The following is a 24,643-nucleotide window of genomic DNA, read 5'->3' on the forward strand; positions in this document are numbered from 1 at the left end:
TGGTGCATACTTGAATCATTTGTCTCTCCCCTGCCACTCATTCCTTCATCCGGCAGATATTCACCGAGCCCCTACTGTATACCGGGCATTATTTTAGAAGGGGAGGCAAACTGTAAACAAATAAATATGCAACATGACGTCCAGCAGCAAAAAGTGCTATGAAGAACCGAGAAATGGGCTAACAGGACAGAGAATATGGGACGTTGCTGACGTGGGATAGGGCACTTCCAGAAGCCTTCTCAAAGTGACCGAGTGGGGGCGCCTGGGTGGCTCAGTTGGTCAAACCCCAGACTCTTGATTTTGGCTCGGGTCCTGATCTCACGGTGTGTGACAGTGCCGAGCCTGCTTAAGATTCTCTCTCCCTCTCTCTCCGCCCCTCCCATACTTGTGCTCTCTCTGTCTCTCTCAACGTAAAAAAAATAAATAAATAAAAATAAAAAGTAACAAAGTGACTGAGCGGAGAGGATGTTGACCCCATTCAAGGAAAGGCCGGGAACCCTGCAGGGCTGGAGCTTAAGGGAGGGGAGGGTGGGGAGAGCGGCCGAGAACAGGGGGTGGGGGCAGTTCCTTCCCTTGGGCCCTTGTCACCGGGACGTGGGAAGAGAAGCCAGTAGGAGCTTCCAAACAAGGAGTGACTCGATTCTACGCATGTTCTAAAAGGATCCCTGGTGCTGTCTTGAGGTGTTTGGACCAAGAAGGGCCACTGGTGGAAGGAAGGAGCCCCGTTAGGCTCTGGGGCGGTGCTGAGGAGAAAGGGTGGGCGCTCAGACCTGGGCGAGCCTGGGGGAGGTGGTGGGAAAGCGATGCATTTTGAAGGTAGAACTTGCGGGAGTCGTTGATGTGTTTTTCTCCAAACCCTCCAGTGGGTTTCCTTTTCACTTGGCGCAAAAGCCAAAGCCTAAGCGTGGCCCGTGGGGCCCTCTGATCTGGCCCCGTCTCCCTCGCCTCCCTCCTCTCCAGCCCCGCTGGCCTCCTCGCCCTTCTGCCGTCTGACATACACACGCCGCACACGTGTCTGTGAACACCCCGGCACGTAGGCTGGGTGTGTATTCCTTCCATGACGGCGGAGATGTGGTCTCCCTCTGGGGCCCACGGAAGCCCGTGACACGTCCGGAATTCTCGGGGTGTGGGCTCCCCTCTTCTTCCCTCGGGGAGAGAGAGGGAGAACGCTGGGATGGGCCGAACGCACTTTCCCTGTCCCTGAGAGTGAAGGTGACTGATGTTCTAGACGCCGGTGACTCTGTGTGTGGTTTCCGGCAAACAACTGGCCGCCTCCTTTAAGAGACAATATCACTAAGTGCTTTTTTTTTAATGCAAAAAGAGAGAAATAAAAAAGAGCTCCCTCTGTTCCTCATTCCTGCAGGTGCCCAACCCGAAGGACTTGTCGGAGTGCATTTTCTGCATTCTTAATAGATAGCCAGCAGGAAATGCCTCTTATAGCCCGGGCTGGAGGGGTAGAAAGTAGCGAGGGGAGGGTACAAAATCCCCAGCCCCTGCTTCCGCAAGCCCTGAGCTGCTCCAAAGTGGGCCAGGCGACTCTGACCACCCCTACGCACCTTTGCCCAGCCCTGGGATCTTGCTGGCTCAGTTTGATGGTCAGGAGTTAAGGTAAGAGAAGCTGGTGACTTTGGGGGGTCGGGGGGGTGGCAAGGAGTGATGGAAATTCAACCGTGAAGGAATCGGGGCGGGGAAGCGGTGAGCATCCCACGCTTTGCTCACTGATAGACGATCTGGTCCCTTTGGGGCTTTCGTGCCAAGTGGCGACCTCTCTGACACGACACCCCCCCCCCCCCCGAGGTGCCTGGTACCATTCTGCAGACGGGTGGGAACCGCGTCCCTGCAGGCAGACTGCTGGCATTGGAGTCCGTGTTGGAGTATTTGTGCAGAAGTTCGGCCATTATTTTGAGGTCGAGTTGGAGCGCTTGGCGCCTTGGTCGTTTCCGTGCTGGGGACATCGCAAGCGACCAGGGTACTTTTGTGATTATGCTATTCTAGCCGCACAGCTGGCAAAGCTTGACCTTAGGGTTTTGTCTGCAAGAGGCTTTTGCTACAAGCCGGGGGACTGGGACCGGGCCGTCTCCCGGCAGGTCCCACCCTCTCTCCGCCTCGCTGCTCTTCCCTGGGTTCCAGACCCCAGTTCACTCCTGGAGTCATTTGGGGATGGAACTGCCCGTGTTCCTCCCGAGGTGCCGTGAGATGCAGCTTTGCAAAGGCTGTAGATGGTAACATTTCTCTGAATTTCATAGTCCTCCGAGGGGGCTACGAACCTTCCCACCGAGGTATGGGTGCCGGCCGGACGCTTGCCCTTGAGCTAGATGCAGAGACGTAACCCATGGTTTCCCTTGGGGACGTGCGTCCGTGTGTTTGGGGAGGACGAGATAGGGCAGAGGTAGCAGTTGTGGCTTGTTCAAGATCCCACTTGCGTCAGGTCTGATCCTTCCAAGGTGATGGGGATGAGGCGTTGCCTCTGGCTCTCTCTCTAACCTTTCCTGGCTGTGGCCAGCGGCCTGTGGTCTCTGTGCTCTTTACCCGAGGAGACGAGGGCCATGCTCCAGGGCCCTGATGTCCTCAAGGGTCTAGCCGTCTGTGGCTTCAGGGAGACTCCTCAAAGACAGATTTGCAAGCTGTGTCAAGCCTGAGCTGAGATCAGTGGCCACTGGCATTTCCAGGGGTAAAGCCGTGAGTCCTGCAAAGGTGCGAAGCAGCCCTCGCAAGTAGCGGCTTTACGGAGGCGCCTGGAAGGGGTGCACAGATGTTTTGCCTGTATCCCCCAAAGGAAACCAGGTGGCTGCTTTAGGGCCTGGCTCCAGGTTCCCTAGATATCAGAAGCCAAGCCTTTACGTTTGGTAGACTGGGGCGGACGGAGGCTCATAGAAGGGGACTGTTAGTCCCACCAGGTAAGGGACGGTGGGGAAAGGACAGATACTGAAGCTAGAGAGAGTTCAAATCCCAGCTCTGCCTGCCACACGCCTAGCTGTGCGGCCCGGGTAGTTCATTTCCCCTTCTGGGCCCCCATATTGCTCATCTGCAAAATGGGGTAATAGTACCTGCGCCGAGGGCTGTAAAGACTGGAGAGAATATCCATATAGCTTCAGGCACCGAGGAGGTATTTCGTAAACCACAGCTTTAGAAAAAGCGCTGCCTCCCAATATTTATCATGACCTTATGCTTCGTAACAGCTTTGCTTTCCTTTTTTTTTTTTTCTTTTGCTGTGTTTTCACACAACTGTGTCCATTTAAGGTGTTCCGTGTTAATTTGATAAATGTATACATTGTCATAGGATGGCCCCTCTAGTGATCACGCGTAACCTCACATAGTTACTTTCTATTTGGCAGCTGGAATAGTTTAGTTCTAGTCTCTGCAAATCGGAGGATTATACTGCGATAGGGTTGTGTGTGCGTTCTCTGTACGGTCTTAGGTCTTTGGGGTTTTACTCCTTATAACTTTGTATCCTAAACAAGACTTGCCCGGTTCCCTCCCGCCCCCCAGCCACTTGTAATCATCACTTTAATCTCTGTTTCTATGAGTTTGGCTTTTTAAAATTACGCACACTAGTGATATTATACAGTACACTTGACTTTTTTTTTTTTAATTTTTTTTTTCACATTTATTTATTTTTGAGACAGAGACAGAGCATGAATGGGGGAGGGGCAGAGAGAGAGGGAGACACAGAACCCGAAGCAGGCTCCGGGCTCTGAGCTGTCGGCACAGAGCCCGACGCGAGGCTCGAACTCATGGACCGTGAGATCGTGACCTGAGCTGAAAAGTCAGGATGCTTAACCGACTGAGCCACCCAGGCCCCCCGCATGTGCTTTTTTTTTTTTATCGAGGAATAATTTACCTTTAGTGAAATGCGCAGATCTTAAGCGTACCATCTGATGGATTTTGACCAACGTGTACACCCACATAGGACATTCACCCTCAAGATGTAGGACCTTTCGAACACCCGCGAGAGTTCCTCATGCCCCTTCCCGATTTCCACCCCCACAGGTTATTTCTGCCAGTCTCGTGTAAGTGGAATCATACAATATGTGGTCTTTTGTGTCTGGGTTTTGTTTTGTTTTGTTTTCACCCAACATAGTATTTTTGTGATTCTCCATGCTGTTGTGTGGACGGGTAGTTTTTTCCTTTTTCATTGTTGAATGACATTCCGTTATACGATAGCGTCACGGCTAGTTTATTTATAACCCTGGTGATGGGCATTTGGCTCATTTCCACTTTTTGGCTATTATAAACAAAGCCGCTATGAATATCCTATACAAGTCTTTGTACGGACATATGTTTTCATTTCTCCTGGCTCTATGTATCTAGAAGTAGGATTGCTGGGTCATATATATAGCAAGCATATGTTCAACTTTATAAGAAACTGCTGAACACTGTTTCAGAGTGGTTGTTGGCGTGGTTTTTTTTTTTTTTTTTTTTTTTTTTTTTTTTTTTGGAATAAGGATACAAAGGATTCCCTTTTCAGGTCGGGCCTGGTGATGCTTACTTAGCGTGGCTGTCCACCAGGGCGAAACAGAACGATGTGCTCAATTGAAAGCTGTGTTGTTATGAAGGCTTCATGACGGCAGGGCCCAGTTATGACTGGGGCCAGAATGAGTCGGAAAGGAGAACTTTTTGGAAGGGTCCCCTGCTCGTCACAATCGATTGACACTAGGAGCCTAAGAATGGGCTGCAAAATTCATCGTCTCCAGCCTCTTAATTTTACCCAAGAGGAATCTGCATCCCAGAGAGGCTATGTGCCTCCCCCCAAATCACACAGCTGAGGAAAGCCCCAGGTCTTCTGGCTCCTAATTGGTATGATTGCCTTGCGTTGTGCTTTCTCTGCATGGCATTCAGGCACTCGGCCATTGTTTAGTGACTAGAGAAGAACACAGAACATAGCTATTGAACTTGTAATCATTTCCATCATATTCACAAGAATGAATAAAAGTGCTTTTAGCCAGAGCACCTTGGCAAGTGGGGTTGGGGGGGGGGCCAAAGGTGAAGAAGCACAGGCTACTTCTCTAGTAAAGCAAGGCCACGCAGGAGGTCTTGAGTGCCCACTGTGTGCCCAGTCCTGGCTTTGGTGCGAGAGGACAGTCTCTGCTCCAAAGGAGCTCACGGTTAGGATACGATGATGGAAGCCAAGTTTAAGGCAATTCAGCAAAGGGCTATCGAGCTTCTACGGCGTCCCGGGCATTGTTCTAGGTGTGGAGCATCTGGCGGCCAACGGGGTTGACATCCTGGCAATCTTTCAAAAGCTTTTCACCAACGTTGCCATATATATTAGTGTAAAGCATGTTCGTTCTTGAGATGTGTATTTGGTTCAGAATTTATGTGTCCGGAGGCCTTAGGACCGGTGCTGTTTTTTTTTTTTCAACATTTATTTATTTTTGGGGGGACAGAGAGAGACAGAGCATGAACGGGGGAGGGGCAGAGAGAGAGGGAGACACAGAATCGGAAGCAGGCTCCAGGCTCTGAGCCATCAGCCCAGAGCCCGACGCGGGGCTCGAACTCAGGGACCGCGAGATCGTGACCTGGCTGAAGTCGGATGCCTAACCGACTGCGCCACCCAGGCGCCTCGGGACCGGTGCTGTTTTTAGGTGCTCGTGTCCAGCACGGGGTGGGGGGTGGGTGCAAGGATCAACAGCATCAGGGGGTGGGGAGAATTTGATGTGTCTCATTCCCTTGCACGAAAGCGATCAAGGCGGAAAGCAATGCTTGTTACGAAAAGTGGAATCTTCGAATACCCACTGGATTGCTTAGTCAAGCTGTCCGGGGAGGGGGATCCACATGCAGTTCCGGGTCAGTGTTGGCTCCTTTGTTTTGCAGGAGGAAGGCACTAACCCAGGAGGCAAGTTACGGTTTGGGCCTCAGTGGCCTTTTTTTTTTTTTTTTTTAACTCCCTGCTGTTCTTGTAGTGGAGTTGCCAGATCGTTCTCATCTGAGGCTCTTGAGGACCCCTTCGGCGCTTTGTAGACTCTTGTCTTGGTCCCCTGAACGTTGATCACACAGGGCTCCTCGCCTGGTGCTCAGACCAGCGCAGCGAGGTGGACGAGCTCCTGGGCGCCGCTCAGGGGCTCGGGGTTCCCTGGAAGCATCGTGAGAGCTTTTGGGGTGCTTGCCCCCAGGGGCCCCTCATCCAAACGATAGCCAAGCCGCTCGGAAAAATGGTGCCAGTAACGTTTTGTGTTCGATCTGCAGCTGTCATCTGCGCCCCTCACGATGGAAGAAACGGGGAAGACCGGTATCCAGCTGCAGAGACCCATAAAGACGGAGTGGAATTCTCAGTGCGTCCTTTTCACCTATTTCCAAGGGGACATCGGCAGCGTAGTGGACGAACACTTCTCCAGGGCTCTGAGCAGTGTCAAGAGGCCCCAGCGACTGAGCCCCTCGAGCCAGAGTGCAGATGTGATCCTGAGGAACGGTGAGCAGGCTGGGTGGGAGGAAGCTGGAAGTTTCTATCAAGGCTGTCACGGAAAGACCGGTTCTGCGATGCCTTTGTGCTCACACGCGTGTATTTGCTGCAGGCGAGTCACACTGTGAATGAGAAGCCGCACCCGTTTTCTTAGAAGTTTCTTGTCAAAATCGGGACACCTGGGTGGCTCAGTCGGTTGAGCGTCCGACCTCGGCTCGGGTTGTGAGTTCGAGCTCGTGAGTTCGAGCCGACTGAGCCACAGCAGGCGCCCCTGCTGTTTGTTTCTTTTTGAGAGAGAGAGACAGACCCAGTGTGAGTGGGGGAGGGGAGGTGGGCAGAGAAAGGGGGAGCACGGAGCCCGACGTGGGGCTCGATTGAACCCATGAACTGCGAGATCGTGACCTGAGCCGAAGTCAGACGCTTAACCGACCGGGGTACCCAGGCGCCCCCCTCCAAACACCATTCTGAAATGTGCAGTGGACCAGGGCCTGGTTGATTTTAAAAACTCTCTATTGGGGGAGGGGGAGGAACTCTCTCCCGTACTTGCCCAGCACCCACATCGAATGCCCGGCCCCCCCTTGGGCCTTGGTTGCTTGTTTTGTGCAAAGCTGCCAAGTGGGGCCTCTGCCTGCGGGGGAAGATGTCCCCTCTTTGCAGAATCCATCACTCTGGCTTTGCTCTTTGGGCCTGGACGCGGACGTGGTGTATATCTGATGTGTTCACCTTTGCAGCATTTAGTGCTTTCCTAGAAGTGATTTGTCCAGCCAGGCGACGTGATTTTCCCCGAGTCCCAGGACACCAAAGGGCAGGATGTAGAGTTTGCTGTTGCCGTGGGCGCGAAGGGCAGGGGGCGGGGAGTGGGGCGTGCCGTCCAACAGTGTGATGAGCACTTAGAGGCGGACCAGGAATGAGTGTGACCAGTCATCCGCGGCACTTGGTTGCCCCCTCTTTCGCAGGGCACCCAGGTGGCTCAGTCAGTTGAGCATCCAACTCTTATTTTCAGCTCTCGGGTCAGGATCTCACAGCCCGCTTCGGATTCTGCGTCTCCCTCTCTCTCGGCCCCGCCCCCGCTCGAGCTCTCTCTCAAAATAAATAAATAAACTTCTAAAAAAAAAAAAAAAAAGATTCCCTCCCTCTGCCCCTTCCCCTGCTCGAGCTCTCTAAAATAAAAAATAATTAGAAAAAACCTCCTTCATTTGGATTCCTTAACGTCACACTCTCTTGGTTTTCTTCCTTCCTCTCTGGTTACTACTCCTTTAAAAAAACAAAAAAAGAGGTTTATTTATTTTTGAGAGAGAGAGAGAGTGTGTACCAGTAGGGGAGGGGCAGAGAGAGAGGGAGAGACACAGAATCGGAAGCAGGCTCCAGGCTCCGAGCTGTCAGCACAGAGCCCGACGCGGGGCTCGAACCCACAAACGGCGAGATCATGACCTGAGCTAAAGTCAGATGCTTATTTAACTGAGCCACCCAGGTGCCCCCAAATTCTGTCAGTTTTACCTTCAAAATATATCCAAGTTCTGGGGCGCCTGGGTGTCTCAGTCAGTTGAGTGTCAGACTCTTGATTTCGGCTCAGGTCACGATCTCACAGTTCCGTGGGATCGAGCCCCATGTTGGGCTCTGAACTGGGGGTGCAGAGCCTCCTTGGGATCCTCTCTCCCTCTCTCTCTCTCTCTCTCTCTCTCTCTCTCTCTGCCCGTCTCCCGCTCACGTGCACATATGTACGTGCTCTTTCTCCCAAAATAAGTAAACATGAAAAACAGTATATATCCAAGTTCTGACCACTTCTCCCCACCTCTGCTGCTATGATGCCATCATCTCACCCTGGATTTTGGCTTCCCGATTGCTCTCCCTGCTTCCACCATTGCTCCCCTTCAGTCTGTTCTCAAAGTAGCCATCAGAATGGTATCACTAAAACGACAATCTCCTCCTATCTCTCTTCTCTGCAGAAGCTTCTAGTAGCTTCCTGTGTCTCGGAATCAAACCCAAAGTCTTGAATGGGGCCCCACTCTCTTCCTGATTTCATCTCCTCCCACCTCCTACTTCACTCAATCCAATCTAGCCTCCTCGCTATTTGTAGGATGTGCCAAGTACAATCCCGCCTCGGGCCCTTTGCACTTCCTTTCCCCTCTCCCTGAAATGCTCTTTCCCCAGATAACTGCCTGACTTCCCCTTTTCTTCATTCAGGTCTCCCCTGGAACGTCACCTCTTCATCCAGGCCTTCTCTGCACAATCTCTTTAAAAAAATAGAAGCCCCCCCCAACCCGTCAACCTCTGTCATCTTGCACTATCTTATTTTATTTTTTATATTTTATTTTTATTATATGTTTTCTTTCTTGTCTCCTCCCATCCTCTAGACTCTGAATTCCGTGGCAGCAAGGACTCTGTGTTAATTGCTGCTTCCCAAGTAGCTAGCCCAATACCTGACACAATATCTCTTGAATGAATGAAATTGTGATTTGGATCATAGGCTACTGATGTCTGCCATAGAAGGCGCCACTGAAGAGAGTGAACACCATGTGATGTATGGCTTTAGAACCGGATAGCCTGGGGCCCAGGCCAGCTCCACCATTGATTAGCAACGTGATCTCCGGTCACATCACTTCCTCTATCTGTGCCTCGGTTTCCTCATCTCTACAATTATTATTGAACCATAGAAGGAGTCAGTGACATAATGCATATCCACTGGTACATAGTGCCATGTAGGTGTTATTTTGTGTGGGTATGAGGGCCTGTGTTCAAAGCATTAAGACCACAGAGCAGCAGGCCCCACCCGGAAGCCTGCACGTTTTCTAGGGACTTCTGGGCCCTCTGTGGCGGCTGTACGGTTTCCTATGCCTTCTGACTTCATTCTATTCGGTGACACCCCTGTGCGTGAAGGGAACTTGGACGTGGCCCTGTTCCTTGTCCAAACCAACCTTCCCAGGTCAACCAGAGAGGCAGCCATCTTCCCCACTACCTTCCCGGTTGCGTTTTCCCTGTGAGAATCTCCCAGAGCCCTCGCCTGTCAAGATGTCTTCCACACAGACCGTGGGGTGAGCTAGGCAAAGGTTGGCCCAGCTGACTGAGCAAAGGAGGGCCCGTCCTCCTCAAGGCCTCTCCTTGCTGTGAGGAGTCAAGTGTTTCACCAGCTTTGCTGCCTCAGGGGAGGCCCCGTGGAAAAAGGGCGGCCCCCCAGTGGTTCTCACAAGAGGTGTTGTGTGAGAGACAGGCAGCTTCGGAAGTGGTGGCAAATCCATAAAGTGGCCTTTCATGACTGACCGTTAGCAGTGTCTCAGCCCCTGCGGGCCAGGCCCAGGCTGCCGGGCCCTGGCTGAACCATGGCCGACAGAACAGGCGCCCATTCACAGGCTCTCACTACCAACCCGGCCACTTGCTAAGGGTGCTCTGTCAAGCCAAGCATGCAAAGCCCAAACACGGAGACCCACGTGGCTGGGAAATGCCATCGAATTTCCTGGCTGCTTTTCCCAAATCAAGCTTGTTTTATTTTACCTATGTATATTTTTATACTGGCCGTACTTCAGAAAAGAAAATGCAGGGTGAAGTTATTTTTGAATGATTCCCCTTTTCAAAGGACTCCTGGGCTTCAGGGTCGGGCTTCAGTAGTTAACCACTTCCGGGGCCGGAGACATGGTCCCGGGGCACTTCCCGCTCCGTATTCTTCCCGTCCCAGTCCCAGCCCCAGGCCGGGCGATGTTGCTCAGGGGCGGCTGAGAGGTGAGTGGATGTATACCTGAGCACCCAAAGGCCTTGGGAGCCAGACCCAAAAGATCCCACCTTCTTCTCTCTCCCCTCAACCATAATCCACTGGGAAGGAAACTGAGGCTCAGAGAGCCACGTGATCACTAGTGTCTATTTGAAACCAGGCTGATCTGACACAGATCCTGAGCCCTTAGCCACTTGCAAATACTGCCCACGTTCTGTGTTTCATTTTTATTTTCACCAGGGAAAAGGTTCTGGATAACCCGCCAAAGACTAGGTACCCCAGGGAGGCGACCGTAAGGCGGAGGGTGGGACTGAGCAGGTCGCCTCAGAGGCCTGGAGCAGAATCGTGTCCTGTAAGCTGTCCCTGGTGTTGTTTCAACCTCGGCTAATACAAACAATATCCTCTTTGTTTCTGGGGAGAATGAATAAGAGACCAGCGCCACTAGCCAAGAAGGCACAGAAGGGAGCGTCCATGCGTACAGATCGGACAGGGCCAGAGGCTGGGCTTTTCGTGGTGCAAGATGTGTGTGCTGGGAGGGTGCTTCGTTTTAACTTCTTCAGAAAGCAGGATTTGTATTAAAGGTGGAGACAGAGGGGCGCCTGGGTGGCTCAGTCGGTTAAGCGTCCGACTTCAGCCAGGTCACGATCTCGCGGTCCGTGAGTTCGAGCCCCGCGTCGGGCTCTGGGTTGATGGCTCGGAGCCTGGAGCCTGTTTCCGATTCTGTGTCTCCCTCTCTCTCTGCCCCTCCTCCGTTCATGCTCTGTCTCTCTCTGTCCCAAAAAATAAATAAACGTTGAAAAAAAAAATTAAAGATCTATGGAATCTTATAATTTTTGGACACTGGATTGTTGTCAATTTTTCACCGTATTCTAAATATCACTTTGCATATCTTTGGAGCTAAATTTTTGCACCAATCATTGATTTTATCCCCAAATCGCCCTAAAGGCAATGACTGGATCAAAGGGTGCATACAAATCCCACAGAGATATTATGCCCGCCTACCACCCTTCCAACGCCAGTAGTTCGTGAAAACGCCCAGCTCCCTCTGTTCTTTGGAATACTGTGGAGACATAGCTGCTTAGGGCACGAGTTTGGCAATCAGACCGCTTAGCGCCATCGTGGCATCTGGCTTGCTGTGCGGGTCACATGAGATCACGCACACAGAGTGCTAAGCAAGGTGCCTGGCCCATAATAAGTGCTCAATAAACAAAACTGTTCCAGGGCTGCCCGGGCGGCTCTGTCAGTCGAGCGTCCGACCGTTGATCTTAGCTCAGGTCTTGACCCCGGGGTCGTGGGATCGAGCCCCGTGCCGGGCTCTGCGCTGAGCACGGAGCCTACTTACGACTGTCTCTCTCCCTCTGCCCCTCTCCTCCTTCTCTCTCCCTACTAAGAAAAAATTGCTTTAAACCCGTTCTGGATTCACGGTTGCTCCTGCCCACCCCTGATGTAGTATTCCTTGGAAATGGATACACAACGAGCAATGGCTTCTGAAAATTCTCTCCACAGCCACTGTCTACGCCATCCTCCACATTGAACATGCACCTGCTTCTGCTTCCCTGGCACCAGGTGGCCAAGGGCAGGGGGCGGGGGGGACCCTCCGGCCTCATGCCGTTACCATTGTGCTTTCCCCTGGGTGGATCTACGTGGAGAGTTCCAAACCAGGAAAGAAGCGTGTGAATGTGAGCCCCCAATAACAATTGGTAATAATCACCAACAGCCACAGCCAGGTGCTATGCAAGTCCTTGAGGGTGTGATGGTGAACAAAAGAGAAATGGTTTCCGTGTTCCTTTTTTTTTTTAGATGTTTATTTATTCTTGAGAGAGAGAGAGAGAGAGAGACAGAGCATGAGTGGGGGAGAGGCAGAGAGACAAGGAGAGACACAGAATCCAAAGCAGGCTCCAGGCTCCAAGCTGTCAGCACAGAGTCCGACGCGGGGCTCGAACTCATGAACCGCGAGATCATGACCTACGCCAAAATCAAGAGTCCGATGTTTAACCGACTGAGCCACCCGGGCGCCCTGATCTCTGTGTTCTCCAAGCTTCCTGGCTAGTGGGGGAGACCAAGTGTGAGTGAGTGAATGAGTGAGTGGAGACATTGCAGATGAGGGTTACTGCTAAAAAGTGTCCCAGAACCAACATGTCCCTTGACTGGTCTCTGCTTGTGAATGTAGTTTGGGGTTACATAAAACTGGAGTCTTCCTTGGCGCTCCTTCTCTCATCTCTAGAGGTAACTGGTGGGGGGACCTTGGGTAAGAAACTGTCACCAGGGTCACTTCTAGCAGCAGCAGCAGCAGCAACCTTGAGTCAGTCAGGACTGTGGCTCAGGATGGCTTCCCGGTTCACAGGGTAGGGGGCTGTGGCTGTTGGAAAGAGTGGCTCATTAAAATTCAGGGTCTGAACTCCGTGGGACACCAGCACCCATGCCTGCTCTAGAAAGGCGGCTCTCCCCGGGCTCCCAAGGCCCACTGTGGGGCTGCTGTGAATGTGGGATTTGGGACACTGTGCCTCCCCACACGCTGCCATCCAAACTGAGCACAGTGACCAAGCGGACCTGCTCCTGGGCAGCTCCCTTGGTTGAGCGTCCAACTCTTTACTTTCAGCTCGGGTCATGATCTCAGTCGTGGGATCGAGCCCCTCATTGGGCTCCATGCTGGGTGTGGGGACTGCTTGAGATTCTCTCCCTTTCTCTCTCTCTCTCTCTCTCTCTCTCTCTCTCAAAATATTCCCAAGACCCTGGGGCCCTGCCTTGCACATTTCAAGCATTCAGTGCCTAGGTCAGATGCTACACATTGTTTCTAACTTGTACTCAGGACATGCGATACCTTACTCCACACCAAGCACACACAGCGATTATACTAAGTCAGCTTAATCTTTCTCTGTTTGTGCCACGCGGGATCCTGAATCGCTGCTGGTCTGCAGATATCAATTTTCAAAAGTGGCGTTCATCCCCAAGAACAAATCTTAATACGTTCCCTTGCCCTTGGTTTCGCTGAAAGGCCAACCATCGGGCCGTTGCTCACGGTGAGTGGTGCGGAACCTTGGGTAGAATGTCTGTGCCGCATAAGTTAGGGCTTATTTTGCTCTTATCTGTATTACATGAAAAGCTAGGACGGGAGGAGGGGGGAGGCTCCAGTGTCACTGCACAGACCACTCAGCTGTTTTTGTCTTGTACACAATCCAGGCAAGTGGAACATTCAGGAGAGCTGGGAGAGGCACATGTGCCGGGGGGCGGGGAGGAGGAGAGAAGGGGACCAGACAGTCTCCCCAGCCCTCCGATCTTCCTTTGTCTCACGCCCACGCCCCCCTTCATTATCTTGGCTGGATGAGTGCCAGACCTCTCTCCCTCCTCCCCTCTTGCCTGAGTGGGTGTTGCGAACAGAGAAAACATCCATCCGTGTCATGAGCCGTCCTAGACTTTTTGAACACTCAGATTCAGCTGCTACCATAGGAACAGTGAGAACAGTGTCTATGAGACCGAAGGAGGCTCCGGCCTCGTTAGCTGGTCCGCAAGAACTTTGCAAGAAGACACCGAGTCACCCCTTGACCTTGAGCATTTTGCTTCTGCGGGAAGAGGTGCAAACAACCATTTCTGCACCCATCACTTACGGCTCCAGCTCGGATCCCTGCTTGGCTAATCTGCTCCGCTCACTTGGTCCAGTCTTAACATCCCCATGCCCCAGATCCCTCTAGAAAATGGGGTTTCAACGCCTCGACTTCTTTGAGTGAGTTACACAGGCAAATGTTAAACCCTTCATAAAGTTCTGTGGGGTCCTTCTGTTTGGTGCATTCAAACCACCAGCTGTAAAATAAAGCCAGCCGGCAACAACCAAACAGAAATCACCTTTAATCAAGCAATTCTACTTCTAGAAAAGTCTCCCGGAGGGGCTCTTTGGTCATAGATGCAAAGATGTATATACAAAGATGTTCCCCCACGGGTGCGATTGAGATCATTGAAACGATGGAAATAACTGAGTTGCCCACAAATACCATGTCTGTTGGCCACATTATTAGTGTCTCAGGAGGGAATACTGGGCAGCTATTGAAAAGGCTGGGGTTGGCTCCGTCCGTCGCTATGGGAGGATATCTGGGATGTGTTTAATGATGCAAAAGCAGCCTTCGAAATCCTACGTGATGTGAAAGCCACGCGGGCCTGGATGGAAACAAATCCCAGAAAGAAGGCGGACGATGGTCTGGGGTGATGATGCTTAAGCTGGGCTTTGTGGGTTCACTTTTTCCACATTTTCTTCAGATCAGAAAAAGAGTACGTACTAACCAGGAAAAAAAATGAAGCTCCTTCCACGTCGCGAACAATGAACGCCTAACATGTCTTACGAATCTTTCCTTCCCAGATGGTGACATGCCCCCGAATCGGTGGCGTTTCTCTTCTCAGTGGACAAAGCCAGAGCCCGGAGCATCTTTTGCGTACGGCGCCACCGACTGCAGCTTCCATGGGCCCGGTCTCATGACTATGGATCACTACCCGGTGCCCCTGGCGGGGAGCCCCTCCGTTCCGTCTGGCGAGCCGTGGCCTTACCCCTCCCCGGCCAGCCCCGGCTCCTCGGAGCCTGGCTACTCTCACGCCTACTCCGGCGGGCACGTGCCGTCCCAGCCCCAGCCTGACGGGAAGTATGAGCCTTTCCTAAGCCTCCTCCAGCAGGACCGATACCTAGCCCCTCCTCAGGAAGCTGCGGTGTGGGAGGATTGCAGCTCTGCTCCGACAGCCGGAAGCACGGGATTGACCTTCAACTTGCCTGCCGGCTCAGCCCACTGTAAGGAAACGCCTCCGGACGCTCGGGGGATGGCTTCCGATTGGTCGCAGTTGAGAGGGAGTGGGCATGAGATGGGGTGCTAAGACTCATTGCTCCCACTCCGGACGTGGGGCTTCTGAGGGATGGGACGTTGTGCTCGAACGTTCCGTAGACCTAAGTCTAAGTGAACTTGCTAAGCTTCACTGAGGGTCACAGCTTAATGATTCAGGGTTACCCAGGGAGCCAGCCAGATGAGCTTGGCCCCGAATATTGACCCCAGTCTGTTGACTCGGGACTTATCCTAGAAAAATGATTTCGGCGGCGCCCTAAAAAAATCACAGGGTCCTGCATTCACCTCGCTGTAAGCCGCCAAAGAATCCGGCTGTAAAACGGAGCTCTGTGGCATACCTACGGGCTCCAACTCCATCCTCCAAACAGGCTGGCAACTCGCAGTGACGCCCGGTTCCCGGGCAAAACCAAGGGCCATCTATACCAACCATCTGCTCCAAACATTAAAATTCAAAGCCACTGTAGAGCCCGGCGGTCCGTGGCTTGTGCTTTGCACGCTGGGCCCCAACCTGATCGGTTTCCCTTGGGTTCCCGCTCCCTGGCCACCACCCCTCCCCCTGAACTAAAACCCCCTTAAGGCTCCTTCGCTTCTTCGGTCACTCTTTCTCCCGACAAATATTTCATTAGTGCCTACGAGATGTAAAGTACCTACCCCAGAACCAAGACGCCCTTCTTTTTTTTTTTTTAATTTTTTTTTAATGTTTATTTGTTTTTGAGACAGAGAGACAAAGCATGAATGGGGGAGGGGCAGAGAGAGAGGGAGACACGGAATCGGAAGCAAGCTCCAGGCTCTGAGCCATCAGCCCAGAGCCTGACGCGGGGCTCGAACTCACGAACCGCAAGATGGTGACCTGAGGTGAAGTCGGACGCTCAACCGACTGAGCCACCCAGGCGCCCCAAGACTCCCTTCTTTGTAAAAGGCTGAGGGAGAATTGGCCCGAAGTATACTTTCAGCCACAAGACAACCCAACCTGCTACAAAATTTGCCTTTCAGGGTAAATACTGGTAATAACATATGTTTGATAGTTTCATGGGGCCAAGTCTGCATCCTCTGGACGAATTTTCTTTTACAGCCCCCTAGTCCATACCTATCTGTAGTTCCAGTGTCCCACGCCCGAGAGGAATTGCTAGAAGCCGCCTTTACCCTGAACTACACATACAGGGCACAAAGGGCCTGTTCAGCGTAGCCAACCTAAGTCGGGCCCTGGGTTCCAGCCTAACGTCGAAAACACATTGCCCGTTAAAATAACCACTCTGTCGCTTCTAGAGTTTGAGTAGGAATGTACCGGATTCAGAGGAAGAATTAGGCCGCCTGCGTTTGTACCTATGCCTGTGCGTACACACAGCAGAGCCCCGTTTCAGCAGTTAGTGAGAGCACGGCTCGCGCAAATCCTCGCCTCCCAAACATAACAACTAGTTATTGTCAAGTCTGACGATAACGGCGAACTCCACACTCTCCTCCGAACGTTGACGTCAGTGGCATTACTTGGCCTGATGGTCTAGGATCTGCTGGGGAAGTCAGGAATGCTCCCTGATAAAAGGGAAAATATGCCCCGTGTCTCTACACTGAGGGGCAGACCATCTGGGGTCCCTGGAGCTTTGTTGTCTAATCAAGGCGCTCCTTGCAAGTGAAAGTATGTCTCTGGTTCTGCCTTTGTTTGAAACACACTGTCAAACTCAAGTTTGTTCTTTGTATCTTGCGAACAAACTTGAGAGGGCTGGAGTGTGCAAACCAGGCTCTTCAGCTGAAAAGATCTTCATTTCTATTGAGTATTTTCAGAGCCGGAATTTGTTTCGTCTTTGTCTCGAGGAACCCATGCTCTGGTTGCCTCATGAACTGCCTTGACCATTTTCTTTTCTTTTCTTTTCTTTTTTATTTTTGAGAGAGAAAGGGAGACACAGAATCTGAAGGAGGCTCCGGGCTCTGAGCTGTCTTGACCATTTTCTTATGCTGCTATCCTCCCAGCTCGGTTGAGTTCTTTTACCTGAGCTAGATTCAACCCAGGTGACTCAGCAAAATGAAGAAATTCGTGAGGATTAGTTTGCTTTGTACCAGATGTTCAGTGTTCAGGCTAGAACATCGGGCCACCCCAGGACTCTGCAGACCAAGAAAATGCCACCTGGGGCCAAAGGCCAAGACTCTGGGCTCCACACTCAGTTTTTTTTAAGCACCATTTAAGTTTATTTATTTATTTTGAGAGACACAGAGAAAGCACAAGCAGGGGAGGGGCAGAGGGGGGCGGGATCCCAAGGAGGCTCTCTGCCCTATCAGCTCAGAGCCCGATGCAGGGCTCCGAACCCACGAGCCGCGAGATCATGACCTGAGCCCAAGTCAGATGTTTAGCCGACGGAGCCACCCAGGCTGCCTTCCATGCTCAAGTTGAAAGTGGTGTCAGGGGCATCTGGCTGGCTCAGTCCGTAGAACATGTGACTCTTGATTGCAGGGTTGTAAGTTTGAGCCCCACGTTGGGTGTAGGGATGATGTGAAAATAAAAAATCTTAAAAAAAAAAACGCTGTCAGTAGGAACATCCAAATGGGCACAATCTGGGTGGAAAAGCATGAGGCTCTTTATGGCCTGGGTTCCCATTACTTACTAGCTTCAGAAACCTGGTCACATTTCTTAACCCCTCCATTCTTTGGCTCATTTGCAAAATGAGGGTTAAAATAGCGTGAGCCCCACTGAGTTTCTGTGAGGATTAAACGAAATAATATATGTAAATGCTTAGGATTTACATTCCAATGTAAATTAGCCACAGTGAAGGGGGCGGTGGGGGAAAGCAAGCCACCAAACCCACAGCAGGCCATCAAAGAGTGACTCCTGGGAAGAGTGCCTCAGGCTGTGCTCTGGGCTGTGTGTGTGTGTGTGTATGTGTGTGGAAAGGCTCCTACAGTCCCAGTTGTCAAGTTCTTTACAATCTAGCGAGGAGTGGGGTGAGGGCAATAGTAGACCGTGCTAGAATGTTCGCTCCTTGAGGGCCAAGACTTTGAAGTGTGTACCCCCACATCCTAGCACCTGCAACAGAGCTGGCCCAGAGGTCAATACGTATTTGTTGAATGAGTGACTGAATGCTAGAAACCACAGAACATTAATTAATGAACGTCAGGATTATAAAGTCTCCTAAGTACTTGTTAATAGTGTATATCTGTATTGAGGGCACCTGTTGGGGTGAGCACTGGGTGTTGTATGGAAACCAATTTGACAATAAATTTCATATTAAAAAATAGTGTGTATATATATATATTTAATGTCAAGCCTTAGAATTACTGAAAACTTGATGCTTTAAATTGCTCATAGGCCAAAACTAACAGCAGCATGTACAGATGGGGACTACGAGCCAGATCTTAAACACATCATCCTGCTCCGGCCCCACAGTGACCTTGTGAATTGTGTATGTGCCTTAGGCAACAAGCATTCGGTAAACAGGGATTGACTGAATGAGTAAACAGTCTTATTTTATGGATGAGGAGAGTGAGTCTCAAACAGGTGAAAGGGCTTGCCTTAAGATCACACAGCGGAGGGGGCACCGGGTGGCTCCGTCGGTTAAGCGTCCGACTTTGGCTCAGGGCATGATCTCGCAGTTCGTGAGTTCTAACCCCGCATCGGGCTCTGTGCTATTAGCTCTGGGCAGAGGGGGGCAGCAAGGCATGGGGACTGGGAAGGAGGTAACTCCCAGGAACCCCAGCAAAGCCCCTGCTCTCAAGCACGCCGCCCGGCTCCCGGTCTTGGCTGATGCTGAGTAGCACAGGAGAGCTTGTGAAATGCGCAGATTCTACGCCCTCGCTTCCTGTTTTGTAAGATTTGGCACAGAACCCAGTCGCCCGTATACATTTGATTCTTTGTATATTTTATATTAACCTGGTTTCAAAATGAACTGGATGAATCTTTCAGTAGGAATTTCAGTAGTTCTGAAAGATTTCCTGTGTGAAGGCCCACATAAATATTTATCAAAGGAAGGAAGGCAGGGTCTCTTCCTGGCCCTCCAATACGGGCCCAGCCCCCTTGGGCTGCCCGTCACACACCTGTAGGGGTGAGTCCCAAAGCACTTTGGTGCCAAAATTTTTAGGGAATTTGATGGGGGGAGGGGCGTTGTAGAAATAGACACTGTGCGTTCCTTTAATGTCTACCGGATAACGATACGTTGATCTCGTTCATTGATATTGCAATTTGTCAGACATGGTGCTATGATACACATGTATGATATAATAGTGAATGAAACTATCTCTGTCCCTGCCCCCATAGAGTTAATAATCTAGCGGGGAAGGCAGGACCTCACGTCCCGAAAAAGGGAAAAAACATTTGCAACTTATAAGTGCCATGAAGGAAGTTTATAGGGTGTTGAAATAGGGGTAAAGTGGGGACCAACTTTGGACAAGGCGGTCAGAGGGGGGCTTCTGTGAAGCAGTGATATGTGAGCAGGGGCCTGAATAAAGGGGGGTGAGCCAGCTTTAGGAAGAGTTGGCATGGAAAAGGGGGGGGGGTGGGGGAGGCCTGTGAGGAACGGAGAAAGATCGGTGTGGCCAGAGCGCGGGGGGCAACGGAGCGTGTGGCACGAGACCACGCTGGAGAGGTAGACAGGAGCCACGTGACATGGGGTCTTATGGGTCGTGTTGGGAGTTTGGATTTTATGTTGTGAGTGACTTGGTAGGCCATGGGAGGATTTTATTTTATTTTATTTTTTTTAATTTTTTTTTCAACGTTTATTTTTGGGACAGAGAGAGACAGAGCATGAACGGGGGAGGGGCAGAGAGAGAGGGAGACACAGAATCCGAAACAGGCTCCAGGCTCTGAGCCATCAGCCCTGAGCCTGACGCGGGGCTCGAACTCACGGAGTGCGAGATCATGACCTGGCTGAAGTCGGACGCTTAACCGACTGCGCCACCCAGGCGCCCCTAGGGAGGATTTTAAAGGTGATCCACTTTGTACTTAACTAAGGTCACCTCAGCCGTCATGGACAGGATACCCTGGAGGAAGGCAAGAAGGAAAACAGATCAATAAGGAGACAAGAAACATGAAAAGATGGTGGCTTGCTTTAGGTGGTTGCAGTGGAGACGGATAGAAGTGGATGCATTTGGGGTGCCCGGGTGGCTCAGTCAGTTAAGCGTCTGACTCTTGATCTCAGCTCACGGTTTGACCTCAGGATCATGAGTTCAGGATCGCTCTCGCTCTCTCTTTTTTTTTTTTCGTTTTCTAAAATTTATTTATTTAAATTCAAGGTAGTTAACATACCTTGTGTGATGTTGGTTTCAGGAGTAGAACTCAGCGATTCGTCACTTACAGATGACACCCAGGGCTCATCCCAACAAGTGCCCTCCTTAAAGCACCTCAACCATTTACCCCATCCTCCCCCCCCCCCAGCAGCCCTCAGTTTGTTCTCTGTATTCAAGAGTCTCTTATGGTTTGCTTCCCTCTCTGTTTTTATATTATTTTTCCGTCCCTTCCCTCAGTTCATCTGTTTAGTTTCTTCAATTCCACATATGAGTGAAATCATATGATACTTCTCTTTCTCTGACTGACTTATTTCACTTAGGATAATATGCTCTAGTTCCCAAGTGGATAGATGTCGGAAACAGTTGTGTATGTAAGCGAGGAGTTCAGAAGGGAACCCCAAGGAAAACTTTGAGGTGGATCAGTGTGTAAATGACAGTATTTAGATCCTCGGGGCAGAGGGTGTAGATAGAAGGGTGGAGGACAGTGTCCAGGAGCGTGCCGATGTTCAGAGGTTGGGGCCAAGGGGAAGCAGCAGAGGGGAGCGGTCAGTGTGGTGGGAGGAGAACCGAAAGAAACTAGTAGGAGCGAATGTGTCAAAACAGGGAGTGATCCGCTGGGTCAGAGGCTTCCGGGAGATCCAAGAAAAGCAGGAAATTTCTATCGGATGCGGCATCAAATTTTGGTAACCTTGTTAAGAGCAGTTTTCCCTGAGACACCTGGGTGGCTCAGTCAGTTGAGCGTCCAACTTCGGCTCAGGTCATGATCTCATGATTCTTGAAAGTTTCACGGGGGAGCTCATTGAGCCCATAGAAGGGACACGTGGACATAAGGACACGTGCTAGGAGGAGGGACGTCGTAACATGGAAAGCGCACAGAAGGAGAATAGGGGACACAGATGCGAATCGATCGGCTGGTTTGTTTGTTGGGGAGTCAGAAGAGTATGGATCAAACGATCTCTGTTTCCTCCATCAACTCTGGGGCGAGAGCGCGCATGCCGGGGTCGAAAAGCGGGAAAGTATGAAAGTCGTCAGTCAGCCTCCTGAACGCCCAGCGGGAGTCAGAGGTCAGGAGTCGCAGGTTGAACCAGCCGGGTTGTGTGATTTTCCTCAGTGCCGTTTGGCTAGTGCGATGCGCAGAGGGCAAATGGTAACGTTCATCTGGAGGGAGGCTTTGGCGGGCGAGCCGGACGGATGGGGAGGGAGGGAAAGGGGCTAAGGTATCTGCAAATGGAGTGGCTGTAACAGCGGGGCCTGGTCTCTGACCTGCACAAAGCAGGAAATGGAGGCCGATGGAGGGGGATCGGGGTAGAGGTGGAGGTTGACGGACCGGAGGATTAGGTTATGGAAACATGTAGTGATAAGACTACTTACGCCAACGACACGGGAGGTGGTGGGTGGAGAGTCGGTGTTTGAAGTTGAAATGGCAAGGGTGCTACCTGTGTAGGTGACGACAGAGTCTAGCGCGTGACCACGGGAATGGCTGGCTGAGGCAGAAGGAAGTGAAAGGTCATTAGAGATGAGAAGAATGATAAGGTTCACGGAGGTGAAGCAAAATAAGAACCAGTAGCGACCTACAGGGTAGGCGCTATTTTTCTCCTCACTCACAGGATGGGAAACTTGCAGTTTAGGGAGGTTAAATCATTTGCCCAAAGTCAAGGTGAGTGAGTGCCAGGGTCTGCTCGCTCTGACTCCAAAGTCCTGTGCTTCCCTACGAGGCTGATTCTACTCTGCGACGTATAATGACCCTGCCTCTTTAACAAGATAGTAGTTAATATTTACGGAGCAGCTATGTGCCAGGCACTGTGAGAAGGAGCCTTGTGTGGGTTTAACTCACTTAATCCTTTCCAGAATCTTAAGAGGTAGGTTTCGCCTGTAGCCCCATTCAACAGATGAGACAGTGGGGCTCCGATAGGCTAGGTAACTCGCCCAAGGTCACGCAACTAGGCAGTGATGGAGGCGGGATTCAAACCTGGGCTCATTTGACCCCAGAGCCAGCTTCTTCCTCATCGTGCTTATCTTGTTTTTCAGAAAGCCAGTCTCCAGAGAGAAGAAATGTGTTTTTTTTTTTTTTTTTTATTGAATTTCAGTCGGAAGAAGAGAATTCCTTTTTCCACACCTGCCCGTGATTTTCTACTGTGAATCCTGAGGGTCTAGAGACTGCACCGTCCTTTTCCCTTTCCGTCACTAGAGAGCATTGCGCCAGGAGCAAGTTTCTGTTCTCCCTCACAAACTGTGACATCGTGACCCGAGCCGAAGTCAGACAATCAACTGACTGAGCCCCATCCCAAGCGGAACCCGGAGTAAGTTCTGTGCCAAGAGCGTTTGTCAGTTGCAGTTCCAGGAGTTTCTTCCTGCCCTCACTCCGGGGATGAGGATTCTGGCATCTGACGCCCCACAGGTGTCCCCCTGGACCTTGGTGACACCTTACAGCCTGCCACGGGGCCCACCTGGCTTCCCCAGACAATGAAACCTTCCCCTCGGCTCTTCCACGGTTAGGGACATCTGGGAAGTATGATCTGTCTTTTCAGTACAGAGCCGCTGGGGCCACCCATGGGGATACCCACGGCGTCTTAGACACATTGGTGGGGAAAGACAAGGCTTGGGCCAAGCCATGGCAGCAGGACCTCCCTGCAGACTGTTCCAGATAAAGTGACAAATTTCTCCAAACTCATTCATCTCATCTCTCTAATCTACCAGACGCCCCTGTGGCCAGCGTGAGCTTGGCAGTTAGCCTGTGACAACCCCAGAAGGCCTTGCTGTCCATGTTCCCCGTCCACACAGCCCCCACTTGCTCCTGTGTAATAGCTCAGGGGGTGAATAATAAAACTACTTTTTCGGATCACGCTGTTCTCCGTTCCACGTTCTTTCACATCCGTGGTCTCGGGCCAACTTCCCGGCAACCCTGGGACTGGCATTATTACCTCCATGTAATATGTGGGTACTGAGGCTTAGGGCTGCCAAATGACCTGCCCACGGTGTCCCCACCGCACTACATCGGGGTGGCTCTTCCATACTTTCCCTCCCATCTGCTATGTGAAGAAAGACCACAGCTCTTGCATGAGTGAATTACACTCATTCTCCTGTGTCAAGAACAGTTTTTTTTTTTTTTTTTCCAGTGTGTTACATGTGTTTCCTACGTCTGGGGAGAGAAAGGAAACTTGGCCAGTACAATTCGTCCAAGTTATTTACCTTCAAAAGCCATGCTCTTTTTTAGGGGTGATGCATGATCATGCAAGTGTGCGTTCCTTGGCTCACGCCAGGAAGATTCATCAGTGTTCAAAGATAATATGTACCACTAGGATTGAACTCCTAATGTACTGTTTAAGGAAAAAGAAATGATTCCCAGAAGCCTGGCATCTTCTGTAGCCTGGTAAAATCGAATAACGTTTCCTGAACAAATTCCTCAGCCCGGAAGCTCTATCTTGAATAAAGCTGAAAGCAGTAATCGATTTTCCCACTTGAATAAAGAGGGAAGACCAGGCCTCCTTCCTCCAGCTCCACGGACAGACCGGTAAATCCCCACCCAGGTCAACTCCTACATAATCCCACACTTCGATTTCCGGTTTTCTCTACCCATTCTTGGTTTCTTTTCCCGCCTCACTGCCAAAAGGCGAACTTGAAAAGCACCTCTTCAACTTACTTTTGGCATTTGACTCTTGGAATTAAAAATGCACACCAGATGGGGGCCACCCTTCACACACAAAGGTGGGGTGGCTGGCCCCGTCAGAAGTTGATAATCTTCTGAGATGCGAGTTTGGGGGTGAGGGGTGTAGAATTAGCAGATTGATCAAGGTCCGAAACTGGAGGGGCGCCTGGGTGGCTCAGTCGGTGAGGCGTCCGACTTCAGCTCAGGGCGTGATCTCACAGTTGGTGGGTTCGAGCCCCCAGTGGGGCTCCGTGCTGACACTGAAATTAGTTATCCCTCCACAAACAAATGCTAACTGGAATATAACAGTTCTCTCTCTCCCATATAAACAATCTCTGCCCTTTCAATAATGGTCTCCCTCTTGATAAAATTAATTGAAAATAATCTAGTAAGCCATTTTGTATTTCCAAATGTGCAGTAATAATGCCATGGCCCATTTCAATTCCTTTACTGTGTAAGTGTTTAAAACCGTACGTCCCTGTGAATTTTTGTGGGATGGTGGTTTTATCGCAATTTTTAAAATAAATTTAATTAAGATTAAATGAAGCCTCAAAGATCTTCTCAAAGTGAAGTCTGGTTATTTATTTTTGTCCTTTTAATTATTCTGTATGCTTTGAAGCAAGTTGAGTCTATTAATTTACAACAGTTACGGTTACTTTTTGGGTAAAAACTGTGACCCTCCACCAATCTTTCCAAATGAGTAGCCTTATTTATTTATTTATTTGTATTTTTTAATGTTTATTCATCTTTGAGAGAGAGAGACAGAACGTGAGTGGAGTAGGGGCAGAGAGGGAAGGAGACACAGAATCCGAAGCAGGCTCCAGACGCTAAGCTGTCAGCACAGAGCCCAACATGGGGCTCGAACTCAC

General features: G+C 50.9%; 1 protein-coding gene across 2 annotated transcripts; it reads left to right on the forward strand.

The window, feature by feature from the left end:
• Nucleotides 1–1,371: 1,371 nt before the first annotated feature.
• Nucleotides 1,372–22,970, forward strand: VGLL1 (vestigial like family member 1). Of its 2 annotated transcripts, XM_019824372.3 has the most exons (4): nt 1,372–1,608; nt 6,187–6,409; nt 14,452–14,871; nt 22,157–22,970. In XM_019824372.3, coding segments are annotated over exons 2-4 (624 nt in total). In that variant the 5' UTR covers nt 1,372–1,608; nt 6,187–6,207; the 3' UTR covers nt 22,159–22,970. The 2 variants fall into 2 exon arrangements, with proteins under 2 accessions (XP_019679931.2, XP_023104998.2); XM_023249230.2 differs by lacking the exon at nt 22,157–22,970 and having other exon boundaries at nt 14,452–15,608.
• The last annotated feature ends 1,673 nt before the right edge of the window (nt 22,971–24,643 follow it).

Source organism: Felis catus, chromosome X (assembly GCF_018350175.1).
Source record: "Felis catus isolate Fca126 chromosome X, F.catus_Fca126_mat1.0, whole genome shotgun sequence".
Lineage (NCBI taxonomy): Eukaryota > Metazoa > Chordata > Mammalia > Carnivora > Felidae > Felis > Felis catus.

Coding starts and splice junctions, on each gene's coding strand:
- VGLL1 (XM_023249230.2), top strand. CDS start 6,208: ATGGAAGAAACGGGGAAGACCGGTATCCAGCTGCAGAGACCCATAAAG. Junction 6,410..14,451: donor AGATGTGATCCTGAGGAACG/GTGAGCAGGCTG, acceptor TTTCCTTCCCAG/ATGGTGACATGCCCCCGAAT.